At 37.2% G+C, this 14,558-nt stretch overlaps 1 protein-coding gene and 1 long non-coding RNA gene across 10 annotated transcripts in view; one reads left to right on the top strand and one right to left on the bottom strand.

Annotated features, from left to right (window-relative positions):
* Window positions 1-4,137: 4,137 nt before the first annotated feature.
* SCUBE1 (signal peptide, CUB domain and EGF like domain containing 1) overlaps window positions 4,138-14,558 on the bottom strand; it is a 251,963-nt gene continuing 241,542 nt past the window's right edge. For 8 of the 9 annotated variants that reach the window (XM_021278740.4, XM_072041711.1, XM_027450071.3 and 5 more), the window contains 3 exons: window positions 12,631-12,783; window positions 11,500-11,579; window positions 4,138-10,347 (listed from right to left, as the gene is read on the bottom strand). In XM_021278740.4, coding sequence (XP_021134415.1) covers window positions 10,195-10,347; window positions 11,500-11,579; window positions 12,631-12,783 — 386 coding nt within the window. In that variant the 3' untranslated portion in view covers window positions 4,138-10,194. The remainder of the gene's footprint in view (window positions 10,348-11,499; window positions 11,580-12,630; window positions 12,784-14,558) is intronic. The other variant, XM_038173489.2, reaches the window with a different exon arrangement.
* LOC110354444 (uncharacterized) lies at window positions 6,959-14,290 on the top strand. The gene is made up of 4 exons (XR_002406393.4): window positions 6,959-7,085; window positions 7,701-7,791; window positions 10,570-10,690; window positions 11,837-14,290. It is a non-coding gene; the product is annotated as an uncharacterized lncRNA (long non-coding RNA).

The following is a 14,558-nucleotide window of genomic DNA, read 5'->3' as shown; positions in this document are numbered from 1 at the left end:
GGTTAACTGAAACCGCACTATTGAAACAAATGACCATGGAGCTACCACCTTACTCAGATAAGGAGAAAATGAGGAGATTGAAAGCAAAGAAAGCAAAGAAGAAGAAGAAATCTATCAAATTACACCTTAGAGAAAGGTTTTGCAAAAATCAACAGTTTATAAAAAAAGAAAAGGGGGGAATTGTGGGAATAGAAATGTTGTTTTTGCAGAGTTACATTGTTTAGAAGGAGGGAATGTGGTACTGAGATATGCTTACAGTGATAAGAAAGTTTAGCAGGCGACCTAGTAAAATGCAGACAACCAGACTCCTTAGGACAATTAGGTGAAAATCACGGTGTCAAGTCAAGTCAGATAAGTGAAGAAACATTACCACTTCAAGCAGTAAAAATGTCAAAAGAAATTTGAAATTTAGCAGGCCGGCAACAGAAGGCCATGCATTGTTTGTGAAGCATCAGATAGATTGTGAACCTGGATTACCCACTCAGTGGGGAAACAGGGGAGGGTCCTGCCATCAAAAGGTATATAAACTGTGTTTTGGAACTAGTAGATGCGCTCTCTCCTGCTTGTGGGGCGCCCGCCATTGCAATCGCGAATAAATTACTACTTCACTGAGATCCTCGCCTGAGCCTAAGTTATTGGCTACGGAGTGTTTCTCACAGAGGGAAGATCTTACGGTCCACCCTACCATCTAATTGGGGAGGCACTTGTGCACTTGTTCAATTAGCTATACCCTTCACCCTGGTGTTATAAATGACGTCTCAACTCAATCTTAACCTATACAATCAGAAAAGCTAACAAACAATCCTTTAAGTTCCATGACTTACTAAACTCGAGTATGCCTATATATGTGTACAACCAGAACAGGTAACAATCCTTTAAGTTCCATGACTTAAGAGTCTCCATTTTCCATTCCTTTTCCTGATTACAAAAAAGACTCCATTTTCCATTCCTTTTGAACAATATGTCTTGCTTTAAGTTGTCAAGCAACTCGGTCTTTGGGCCTTATGTATCTTATTCTTCCCGGATCGAAGAAAAGCATATCCATCTTGTTTTCAAGGCCAATAGGGCCTGGGTCAAAAGGTACGTTTATGTCAACAGGGGGCGTAACAGCAAAAGCCTTCAATGGCTGTGGCAGCAGAAGGGCCGATGGCATAGCAGTCGGATCAGTAAAGGAGCCCGCAGCTCCCTCACTATCTGGCAAACCACATGTTTGTGATTGTGGCTCCACATGGTTCTTTAAGGCCTCAGAGATTGCTCGCCAGGTGCCGAGCAATCCCACTGCAACCTTGTCATTTTTAGTTGCAGAGTCCCACACCTTGACCTCAATTTGATCCCTTGTTTCAGGATCATAAACTGTCTGATTGTTAATAAGGAGAATAAGCTGTAAGGCTACCAGGACAGTCTTTGTTCCTAAGGACGTATGATTCCCCATAATGCACAACTGCTTACCAGCAAGAGGCAGTGGTGTGCTCAGGTCCTCTTCTCTCAGCTTGAGCTTCTCTCCAGCTCCTGTGCGCCTGTTTCCAGTGACTTTCTGTATGAGCTTCTCTGAGCAGTTTGCTGAGTTTGGCCGAACCTATCTTCATGAGGCAATCAAAGTGCCTGTTCCCATCCTGGTCCTTGTTCTGCCAGCCTGTTCCTCTTCACTTCTTTTTCCTGCTTCTTTATTGATGTAACTTCATGGTGTTGCCTTTTTCTTCTTTTTATCTTGAGGGCAGGCTCCCCTCTTATACCTTTCTCTCCACAGCAGTTCTTTTCAAAACAACTTTTCATTGGTCAAACAACTTCGAATGTAACAACAACAGCAAACACCCAGAAACATCCATGCCTTAAGGGCTGGAGAACAAGAGAACCATCTGGAGAACAAGAAACCCCAGACTGCATGAAGTCTCCTGAATCACCCTTCTTTGTTCCCTCTAAACTCTTTTATATTCCTGATGGCCTTGTCGTTAAGAGTCTAATGTTACCTCAACCATGGGGCTTTCCAACCCCCATGGCCACACTCCCAAATCTCCCCCTTCTTTATTAATATCAACCATTTTCTCAACACGAATTACCACTCCATATATAACAGAGCCACCACCCTACTCAGATAAGATGATGATATTAGAGGAGATGGAAAGCAAAGAAAGTGAAGAAGAGGAAGATATCTACCAAATTACACCTTAAGAGAAAAGTTTTGCAAAAATCAACAGTTTATAAAGAAGAAAAGAGGGGGATTGTGGGAATAGAAATGTTGTTTTTGTGGAGTTACATTGTTTAGAGCAAAGGAATGTAGTATTGAGATATGCTTGCAGTGATAACAAAACTTGGCAGACTGTGAGAAACACTCCGTAGCCAATAACTTAGGCTCAGGCGAGGATCTCAGTGAAGTAGTAATTTATTCGCGATTGCAATGGCGGGCGCCCCACAAGCAGGAGAGAGCGCATCTACTAGTTCCAAAACACAGTTTATATACCTTTTGATGGCAGGACCCTCCCCTGTTTCCCCACTGAGTGGGTAATCCAGGTTCACAATCTATCTGATGCTTCACAAACAATGCATGGCCTTCAGTTGCCGGCCTGCTAAATTTCAAATTTCTTTTGACATTTTTACTGTTTGAAGTGGTAATGTTTCTTCACTTATCTGACTTGACTTGACACCGTGATTTTCACCTAATTGTCCTAAGGAGTCTGGTTGTCTGCATTTTACTAGGTCGCCTGCTAAACTTTCTTATCACTGTAAGCATATCTCAGTACCACATTCCCTCCTTCTAAACAATGTAACTCTGCAAAAACAACATTTCTATTCCTACAAGACTACCTTGTAAAATGCAGACAACCAGAACCCTTAGAGAAATTAGGCAGAAATCACCGTGTAAGAAACATTACCACCTCAAAGAGTATAAAAGTAAAAAAAAATAAAAATAATTGACTTATAAACGGCTGGCACCTGAAAGCATTGTCTGTGAAGCACCGGATAGATTGTGAACCTGGATTACCCCAGTCAATGGGGAAACAGAGAAGGGCCCCGGTCCTGGTGCTGGAGGAAAACAAGTATATAAACTGTGTTATGGAACTAGTAGGTGCGCTCTTCTGTTTGTGGGGCGTCTGCCATTGCAATTGCAAATAAATTACTACTTCACTGAGATCCTCCCTTGAGCCTAAGTCATTGGCTACAGAGTGTTTCTCACACACCTTAATGACAATTTGCACGTCCTGAACTGCAAAAGATTTTTAAAATAATTTTAACTGAGCTACTGATGTCACTACAGAGACTCTACTTTCCACTTTTTCTATTTTCTTCTTGCTTTGCATAACTGTCCTTGAAGTCTGTTTGGAAGGAACTCATTGTTCCAGCACTCATATGCTCCAGTTGTTTGATAAAAAAGAAAAAGCTCTCTGTTGCATAAAAATGCAAATTAGACTGAAATATCTTATCAAAAAGATGATTTCTCTTCTGATGCTTGTTTATAATACGCTGGTGTGTGGTACATATACCTCATATACCTGATATAGTATAAACTCACTTTAGGATAGAATAAAACTTGTGGTTAAAAGTTAGCAAGGACAAAGTAAACGACATCTTGTTATCTGTAGACCTTTTGTTATGTTTAAGCATCTTGTTATTTGAAAACATCCCAGTATCTGTTAACCGTTAATCAGGCTGAGACTTGAGATAACTTGAGTCAATTGTCTTGTCTTGTTAACTGAGACTTCCTGTTATCTGCGGACCCTCAGTTAAATTGAAAGCCAACTCAGCATTTTTACAGCTTGGAAAACAACTGATTAAGCAAAGGTGAAAAGTGCATTACGAGGAAGACCTACGGCCTTCCTCCCAAAGACCACTGCCCACATCATGGAGACCCCGGCCCACAATTCTTGGAAGACTTTTGCGCAAGCGCAAGGACTGATAAGCTAATTAGCATACGAAGCGAGGGTAGGCGGGGTTAGGTAATGAATATGTATGGTGCTAATTGAATATTCATTGTTTCGCTGTATAAATATGAGATATTTTGTCACTTCGAACATGCACGATAGGTGGAAGGATCCCCCATGCATCCAGTGCTGCAATAAAGAATATACCACTTAAGGAAATTTCGGCTTTCATCTTTAAATCAACCTTTTACACATACATGAATAAAATGGCAGGTGAAGATACCTTTTTCCATTTAATGTTTATTATGAAAGTGATTTTAACAATTTTTTTATTACATGCTTCATTTTGAGCTTTGACATAGAAAACAAAGCTATTAATATACAGAGGAAAAAGGAAATGTATTTTATTATAAGGTACATTTACAACAACATTTTCTACTACAAATCTGACAGTAGTGTTAAAATATTGGTAAAGCTTAGATCACTGTATTTTAGTTTCTAAGTATCAAATTTTGTACAGTTATTCACTGTCTTTGCTCTAAACTACCATGGTATGTTTCATACAGGAATAGCTGTTTATACATAATTTACATTGATAATAAAGCTTAGAAGTCCCAGCAGCATCTACAAGGGCTTAGTTCAAAATGTCACTCATGACCAGTGATTTAGACATAGCAAATTGGTACAGAAATCAATATTATGTATCCAGGTATTTTTCTCAAAATCTAGTCTACTAGAAATTCCTGCTTAATAGATGATGGATACGATCATATTGAACTTAATGTAGGTAAAAATCCCACAGATCTCAATGACAATTTTGCCTAAAAATGCTCATGATCTCATCCAGTATGTTATTTTATCACTTCCATTGCTACCTATGAGCACAGAGATACCATACCTTTCCTTGTCTTTATGCTATATTTGGTGATAATCATTTGAATTCCCTTTTATTTCTGAATTTCATGTTGTTTCTTACTCTAGTAAGAACTAGCACTAACTTTAAAATACATATTCTTTATGTGATGTGAAAATGGTAAGCACTTCAGAATGACACTTGATAGTCAATTCTGTGAAAATCAGCAGGTTAAGTTGCCCCAGAAATTTTTTCTTTGATGCCAGTGAGATTGCAGAAATAAGAAAAGCAGTAGTCTGGAAGGATGTATCTGGTACTAACCACATGCCAGTGTTGTGTAAGTACCTTTTAAATCATCTGTTAAGTATCTGCTGCTGTCAATACAAATTAGTGGCCTTTCTAAGGTATAAAACATAGAAAACAATATTTACAAAATAATTTTAATTAAAAAAGTAATAAAAACAAACTAAAAAGATATTTTCACAATCATTAAAATAAAGTTTAATTAAGCAAAGCCACTTCTTTTCCTAAATATTGATAAATTCAGCTAAAGTTGAATTGCAGTTGTTTGTAGATCTTTAGAACTTACCTCACCTTTCTGAATACTGATGGTTTAAATTATTACATCTAAAGGTACTTCTGTACATTTTACTCTTGTATATTACATATTACTTTTATAGATTAAAAAGTTTAGTGATGAAACAGAATAAATAAATGAAATAACAAACTGGAATTGTATATATTCAGATACTTATATAACTTTTTTTTTTTTTTTTACTTTAAGAGTTTTTTCCCAGTTTGTTTCTATTCAGATGAAAAGTGTTAGAATAAAACACAAGACTTCTCTTTGAATTCAAGTCTGATACCAAGGAATAAGTTTATATTACCTTACAGAAATTGATTTCCTTTCTTCCATAAATTCTTAAGGGAGACAATTTTTTTTTTTTAATTCCCTGCAAGTGCTTAAAACAGTGTCTCATCCTAGAAAACTATTTTATTAATGTCTTAAAGTATTGAGAGTCTATAGAACCTCTCCAGTTACTACCATTCCTGTCAAAGAGTGGTTTTAAATTATGGAAAAAAATGCAACTACTCGAAATCATGACACAAGTACACATAACAGCATGTTGCTCATTACCATCATGCAGAAAAGTGGAAACCCAGACCCCTGAGGTGGCTGAGGAATTCGCCACTGAGTTCAGTTATTGAGGATTTCGCTGCAACTTCATTTTTTAAGAGCACTCAATGGTATTTAGAGTCCAGACATGGATGCTGTCACAGACCAGAATCATACCAATGCTTCTGCTCTTGAAGATTAGAACTTGTTATCTACGAGATTAAAACTGGGTTGTTTGTGCATAAGACTGATCTGAGAAATTTGAAATTGTTGGACACACAAAGGGGAATGGGGTGAGGTTTGACTTTCTTATTTGAATGTTTAATGCACGTAAGCATGATTCTTGTTCATGTGGCATAATCTGTTCATTCTGCATATAGACAGAGGTCTACAGATTAGCTGTTCTCTTTAAAAAACATATGACAAATCAAAATGCAGACTCTGAAAGCTCTGCAACCAGACCTATCTTTACTTATGTTGGTCTAAAACGACATAAAGCTAAAATTAGCTTACTCTAGTAAGCTTACTTAAAGCTAATGCAAGGCTGATGTATAGGAGAGATTGGTCTAAATCTTCGGTATGTCTAACACACTGTGATTTAACTTTATTGTATGTGGGAGGCACAATAAGGAAATAACTTTCTTTTGAAAAGTCAGTCATCAGGTAAAAATCTAATACATGATAGAGGAAGGAAGGCAGGGCAGGAAAACGGGCTGAAAGAAGACTTTAGTGGCTTTAAACCCAGTTTCAGGGACCTAAATCTTCAGGCAGTATAAATCTTACTGTTGCAGGCAAGATGTAGGCAGCAATCTCCTACTAAGCACAAAATCCCAGTGCTCCCTGTACTCAGGCGACAGGCACAAGTGCCTCGCTTACAGCAATCACTAGCAAGCACTTTCATGCATGATTTAGGGCTTGATTAGTGACATCTGACTGTTGCAATCTCCCGGATAGCAGCAGGTGTGCAGGCTGTTATTTGGTGGCACATAAGAATGCTTAGGGATGATTCACTACCACCTCGCTAAGAATAAGTGCAGTATTTAAAGCAGGAGGAGAGGATTAAAATACTAAGTGCTACAGGTGCAGCTTTTAAGGATATAGGCATTTGCAAATTGAAAATAAAAAGCTTGGCTTGTTTGTGATGTAGAGTTGGGTGATCACCAATGGACACCTCTTCAGCCTTCCCAGAATAGCACAACTGTGTTATTGAACCTATCCTGGACACAACGTGAAATTCTGCAACAATAGATAGAAATAGGTATTTATTGAATATGTTTAAATGCACTATTTCACATTTAGGGTAAAAGGCAAAAATTTCTGCTATGTGTTAATTCATTCCAGAAAGCTAGTTTTCATAAAGAAAGCAGTGTTTCACCTTGTGTGTTTTCTGATTGCTAAATTTATCTAAGTCTTTTCCATAGAAAATGACATTCCTTGTTGTTATGCTATTATCATATAGTAGCAATATGTTCTCTAACTTCTTACAGTGAAAACACCCTCCACTACATTAACAAATGAAGAGCTCAGCTCACCTTCTCTTTGGTGAATACCAATTTCTGTAACTGTAAATCTAGTATGAAAAATACTTATGTCTTTCTGAAACTGTTAAGATATTCTTGGATAAGGTTTGTCAAAGCATTTTTCACTTTTAGAGTTCACGTAAAAATTATGTGCTGTCATAAAAATCAGCTGAAATTGGTTCAGAAGATCCTATATACCACTTGCCATTATTTTTTTTTAATGATAAATTTGCATATTCAATGGTAGTTCTGTGCTGCATGCATTCAAAGTTGGCTTGTGAAATCCCTATGTATTTAGAAGCATTTCACTGTATAATTTTGAAGGCTAAATTAATCTCTTTCACTGTTCTCAGCAATACAAATTCTGCATTTGCTACAGAAGTCACTGAGTGCTCTGTCCTGACTGTGGAGTCCTTGCCCTCATGTGGCTCCAGGGAGCATAAGGTAACACACACATCTGAAGTTGTCTTTCAGGATGAACTAGACAAAACATTGCTTTTGTCTAACATGGTTGTAATTGAGGGTGAGTTGTACCAGAGCAAAACAAGGCTAGTTCTTTCTGTATTCACCTCTCACAGCTATACCAAGGTCCCAGTAACAGTGGCCACAACCAGGACAAGCCTGTGTTGTAGTTGCTATATGGATTCCTCATGCAGATAAGAATGTGAAAAATATTACAGTACTGCCAGCGGTTTATGGACCTTTTAGGGCAGTTACTTTCAGCCCTGATCTAAAGAGGAAGCTTAACAGCCTTTAAAATATAATCTGTATGGAGCTGTTATGTTTGGAAGCAAAGGTTAATATATAAATATAGAGATTAAAGGCAAAGCTCTTCAAAGACCGCAGATCCACAAGTGAGAAAACTGAGTTGTTAGACTAAGTTGAAACCATTTAGGCACAGAAAAAAAAAATCTTCTTCAACAGAAGAGGAAAGAAGGCAAGCAAAAATACAAGATAGCCAAGCAGAAAAAATCAACAAAATATTTAAGGTATCTCTTAGAAATGGCATATTCAACCAGTTGTAGCCAACAGAAAACAACTTTGTAAACTTAAACAGCACTTGCTTGAAGACAAAAGTTAACTGTAACAACGCTTAATGTATGTCTTTGAGAGCATCCAAGGGTAATTTAAATTACAGGGTAGAGATAAAAACAAACAAACAAAAAAACAATAAGAAAAAAGTTATAATAGTCTTTCTGAAAGGATGTTGGCATGATAGTTAATTTATGCATGTCATAAACTTGTAGGATCAGAAAAGAAAATGATACAAAGGAGGAAGGGACTTGAAAATAAAGAGGTTGCTCTCTCACTGAAATTAGCTTCTGTGTCAGGAAACAGAAGGAATCAGTATTTATCATTGTCTTGGCACCCAGGCACCTGTCACTCTGAGGAAGGCCTGACCACAAGGCTAATGCTATTTTGCAGACTACAGTCCTCATGTTTTCTGAGGACTGTGGATGCAAATTTGTGATAAAAGGGAGCATTAGGTCTCTGATGCCTGCAGGGCCTGACCTCCAACTCATCTAACCGGGGTTCAAAACTTTGTTCCCCCCCCACTGCCCCCTTGGAGCTCTACCCATGGCAGAGGTATGTTCTCAGCATTTTTGAGCTGGCAGATCTAACATTTCCTCCTTAGTAAGCTCCTCACAAGCATGCTGTCCTCAGGAGTAACTCTGCTGGTCTGCGTGTGAGGGGTGCCAAAGAAATAACTGACCCTTTACTGCACAGTAGTTGCTTCCAAGTAGATGTTAATTTTCTTGGAATAATATGTTAAAAGAGAACGCCCCAAAGTAAACCATCATCCTGTGTTATAAAACTCCAGAAGGCTTCAGTTTGGTGTTAACGGAAGTGACAAGCACTTGGAGAAGTCATTTAATCGTCTAAGCAAAGTTACAAATAGATGTGAGTAAATAGTGTGTGTGGGAGTAAAGATTTAAGCACAAATAATATTTACAGTAACTGAAGATAACATTAATAATGTACCCACAAATAGAAGTATATATTTATATATTTATATATTGTAGTTAATTAGATGCTCTAATAAGGGAAATAAAAAATGAACACTACTACTGTTGCTGTTGTTCCTTTCTCATCTATCCTATTTTAACTGCCTCCAAAGGGACAAACTATTGTGTAGAATTCATTCGCTCAATCCATTTCAACGCTATTGCGAACAGTTGGAAAACCTCTGAAAAAGTTTAGAAGAGGACAGATAAAATGTTAGGATGTGGGACTCAATTGTACTTAATTCATAAAACAAAATTAAACATCTGTTTCTTTTTTTTTTCCTTTTTTTTTTTTTTCTTACATTTTGATTTCTACTTGGACAGAGGTTCTACTAAGCCACAAATGAGAAATAATGAAATTTAGATTGTTTTGTTTTCTTCTAAAGATTCAGATATAAACTTCAAGTGCAATTCAAAATCCAAGTATTATTTATACTACATACTCATTTCTACAACAGAACTTATCGACAGGTAGTTTAATCAGATTTGAATAGATGCCTTATTTGCTTTGCAGAAAACTACTTTTGAATGAAAAATAAAAATATAGAAAGAATATTTTCCACATGATATAGTTTTGAATGGAAAGTGAAGATACACTAGTGCAGACACAAATTTGTATCTTCAACTTAGATGCACTCAGGGATCCACATTTTTTTTTTTTTGTAGTAAAAATTTCATTTAGAACATTGGCTTTTAAAAATTATAAAACATTGTAGATATTCTTAAATATACAACTGAAAATAAAGACTGCAAAAAAGAGCCTTCAAATTACCAAATGTTTCTACTACGGAGGAGAGATAATATTCAACAAGAATGCAAAATAACCCCAAACTGAATACCACTATTTGTACGGTCGTAGAAATCTGGAAACTTTTGATCGCAGTAGCTTTATAAATGATCTTGGAAACATCTCTTTTGACTCTTGTGCTGTGTACTTGAAATAGTTTTGTGGATGTGCCAGTACATCAAAGAGAGCTTTAATCAGTTTCTTGTCCTACGAGACAGCATACATATTAGATAAAAATACTGTTTGGATTTTTTTTCTGTACATCTTTTAAAATTAATGAACAACAATCCTTTTTTTCTTTTTGCAAAACTGGACTCTGGGTAAAGCAATATAAGGAAAGTACTTAATGTTGTGTGGAATTTTACACTGATGAATCTGTCTACTGTGCCTTTTTTTTTTTTTTTTTTTTTTTTTTTTTTTTTTTTTGAGTGGGTAGCGGCTGGGTTAACCACAAACTGGCTGTAGAAGATTGGCATTAGCACTGCAAGCTACCTCTGGCTGCTCTTCCAGACTCTTTAATGCTGTTGCTCAGGGCCTTTCCTCCATAAGGGTAAGAGAAGGCTGGTCTCCAGCAACATTTATCTCTTTAAAGACCTTTTGCACTTTGGTAAAACCTTGATTCAGAGAATCAGCTGAGCCTGTGCCTGAGTCTCTCAGCACAGGAGTTGAAACCTGAGTGACCTCCAAACTTCAGTCAGTGAATACTTGCAGGGTTGGAGCAGGGATGGCCAGGAGAGCTGGCTGTTAATCAGCTCCTCTCCTTCTAAACTACACATTTAGCACGCTGAATTTGGCCTTCTGTTTTTTCCTTTAAAAAAAATAGATTTTCATTAACTAGTTGTTATAGGTGGCAACCCAGCCCAGCAGCCTTTCTCCACAATTCTCTCCAATTTGTTGCTTATATCTTTTGAAAATCATTTCATGGACAGCCTGCAATGCTACATTATGGCTGTACCTTGTGAAGGCAGGACAAAAGTTTAGGTAGATACATTTTTTAATGCACAGGAAATTCTAACTTAATGACTCATTTAAACAAATTTTAGACTGAGGCTGAAGAAGACTCTTCAAACAATAGGTTTTTTATTCTTGTTTGAGTAATTATTCTAACATACAATCATGGTAGCATATATTTCATTTAGATCCTGATTCAGCAGAGGATGTAGATGAGCTCAGCCCAGCTGAGCTACTGATTTTGTTACTACAAATACCAGCATAAACCTCAGAAGATAGATAATTTAATTCGGGATCACATGTAAACTTCAAATATTATGATCCTACCAGGGTAGAGAGATCTATGTTGGGAAAATATTTAGTGAAATGAATCCTTGGCTAGCCTCAGCTAAAGCAGAATTTTAGTACCTTTAGAATTTCTTGATGATTTTCTGATGCATATAATCGTCCATCTCGAACAATATCTTCTATTAGTTGTTGGTAATCCTCTGAAAAATAAACATCAGTGAGCGACTGTTTGTGACATCCTATGGGTGGATAATAGCCAAACACTGATTAACTAGACTTTCTCTTCAATGCAGAGCTGAGAAATTTAGTATCCAGTTCTTTATTCAGTGTCTCTCATCCTGCTGTAGTCCTACCTAATTAAAATTTTAAATTCTGTACTGCTTTTGAACAGTAAGCTAAATTAACCCAGAAAACTACTCCCTCCAGATAATAATGCTTTATTATCTGTATTTTACAGATGAAGAAACAGCGCCACATGTAGAAAGTAACTGTCAAAGATTACTCATGAAGTCCAGGACACAGTAAGGAACTGTCCCTGTTGTCTGCCCTGAGAACAGCTCTCATTTTAATTCTTGAATCAATGCTAATCACCAACTTAATACAGATTTTATTATCATTCCCAAAATTTCTTTGGTGTTTGGAAAAGAGATGGGCTAACAGCTGCCTGAGGTATCACAGAAAAGTCTTAGTTGTGTTAAAATAATCATCCCGGAGTACAAAATACACAGTTTATTGTATATTTCTATATGAGAAGCAAGACTGTTTTAAGACACGTTGGATTTATGAATCCTTAGTGAAAGGATCCTCTTGCACCATCGCTTTTCTCTGTTGGAGCTGTGATTTTATTAATTTATGCTTTTCATGATCTTGTGGGTTACCAGTAGGGCTTGATGAAGGGGCTTCCTGAAATGCACAGAAATTCTGAGTATTCTTGTTATGCATATGCTAAATGACCACTTAAAGGGAGTCTCTTTGAACTCAGTGGGAGAAGGATAAAGTTTATAAAGAATTCTGTGTAACTTGCCATCTGCTCTTCAAATATTAGGAAAATAACAAGTGTAAAATTAGGTATTATTTAAACCAGTTGTAAAGAGTTTGAAAGTAATGCACTGAAAACCTAAGTTACATTGATTTTTTTTTTTTTTTTTGGTCATGTTTTGCTCCCTGTCATCAATGTAAGAGAGATTATCTAAAGGACAGTTTTGTGCAATTCAGATACAACAGAAAGATGGAAAACAATCCCACTCTCACCATCGTAAGTGACATAGGGGACTTGAAATCCTTTGCCACTGTTTCCTTCATTTGACTTGAACTGAATCCATAGCTTCCTTGATCTTGAAGTAAATGCAATAGGTCTCTCATAAGTCTGACATGTTTCATATGTAGTAATTGAAGTAGGAGAAGCTAGGAAAGATTAAATAAATAAATGTTCTTTATAAAATAACTTTTTGCACCCTTCCTGATCTTGATGTCAAAAATGTCAAATTAACAAAACATTGTGGTTTACATATTCCCAAGAGCAGAAATGTTTGTGATAGAAGGCACATACTCTTTACCTGTTTATGAGAGGAAGGAGGTTTTCCCACAAAGGTAATGGAAATCCTTCCCTCTGTCCCAAGACAAGATGCTTACGTAGACAGCAAGGTGTACCGGATTGTTTTTGATATTTGCAAAATTACTATCAATATTACTCACTCTGTATACTATCGGCCCCAGATACACCAGAACAAGTCAGCTGCATCCCAGGCAGATGTGGTGACCAGCTCCTAACACTTCCAGTATGGGGAGTTAACCTGATAGTAACAAACAATTACTGCCTGCAGAAGAGTTAACGTGCCTATGCCCAGGCCTGTGCTGCACGTGCTGCATGGCCTTTAGGTCTGTACTGTGCTGCACAAACCTTGTAGCTGCAGGATCACCTCAGCCAGTGCCTGGTAGTAAGAAAAGCCTGCATGCAGCTCCCAGTGGGCACTTGTGACAATGCCTCCTACCTGTCCTTGCCTTTATCTAGCAGTGCAGCAACAAGTTTTCATGAGAACATTGTTTTTGTTTGACAGTGGAAATTATGATAGAGTTGTTTTCTTGTAAGAAAACCCCATAATAGTTTGAATAGCCAAAAGGGGAAAGTCTCTTCTGCACACAGAGTCTGCCCAGCATGCTGCGTATGGATCAGAGGTCCACTTGATGCTACCACTGCCTATGGTTCCCACCATCTAGAGATTATCTATACTATTCTATCCTTATAGTGCTAGTTCTAATTAATAGCATTTTAAGTGATATCTTACAGAGACTAAGTGCCTTTATCATAATGAACAAAGACATCTGTCTATAAATCTGCAAAGAAAATATCAGTTATCTATACTGAAATAAAGCAGACAGTTTGGGAACCAGGAAAAGAAAATTCCACTCCATAGCCAGAGGATAATTAGGGAAAATAACAAGCCTAATCTAAAACCTGAACTTGCTAAGGCTGACAGCTTTCATCGGTATTAGCAAAAAGAGACCTTTTCAACTGAATGTAATTTGGATAAGATCTCGGATGAATTCTGGAGTAAAGATTATACTAATTTGAGGTTAAACTTCAATATTTATAAAGAAGTCTTAAGGATGTAACTATTACAATGTCCAAAGACAAACAGTCTTTGCCAGACAGAAGATGCAAATTCTATTTTTCTTAAAGATTTGTAGAAATTTTGAAGTGTTATTTCTGTCCAGGTACAGAAAATGCCAATATCCAACCAACTTATCTAACAACACTAGATCTACCTATAGTATTGCCCTGCAACATACCTGTACAGTGAGTGTTTTTAATGTGTTCCAGACTAGCGTGAATTAATTTTTAAAAGTTACTTCTTACTATACAAAAGTGGCAGAGTTAAGGTGATATAGCAAGGCTAACAGCTGAATAAACTCCACAACCCTGTTCACTTTTCATTTGTTTTGCCCATGTAACTTGGGCTGAACACATCCACAGCATGCTGGAGGACTGTGCTCATGGCTTTTACCTGATCTGTGCAAACAGTTCCACAGAGCCGGAGCCTGCCTCAGCCCACTTCTGCCTGTGTGTGTGTAAGTGATGTGACTGGGTAATGAGTGGGCTAGAGAGAGGCCTACTTTAACATAACCATACAGGGGAGAACGTACTATATTATACACACATAATATTGCGGTTAAATCCA

The sequence above is a fragment of the Anas platyrhynchos genome, chromosome 1 (genome assembly GCF_047663525.1).
Source record: "Anas platyrhynchos isolate ZD024472 breed Pekin duck chromosome 1, IASCAAS_PekinDuck_T2T, whole genome shotgun sequence".
NCBI lineage: Eukaryota > Metazoa > Chordata > Aves > Anseriformes > Anatidae > Anas > Anas platyrhynchos.
The sequence above is the reverse complement of the archived record's forward strand: the minus strand, read 5'-3'. Positions and strand labels throughout refer to the sequence as shown.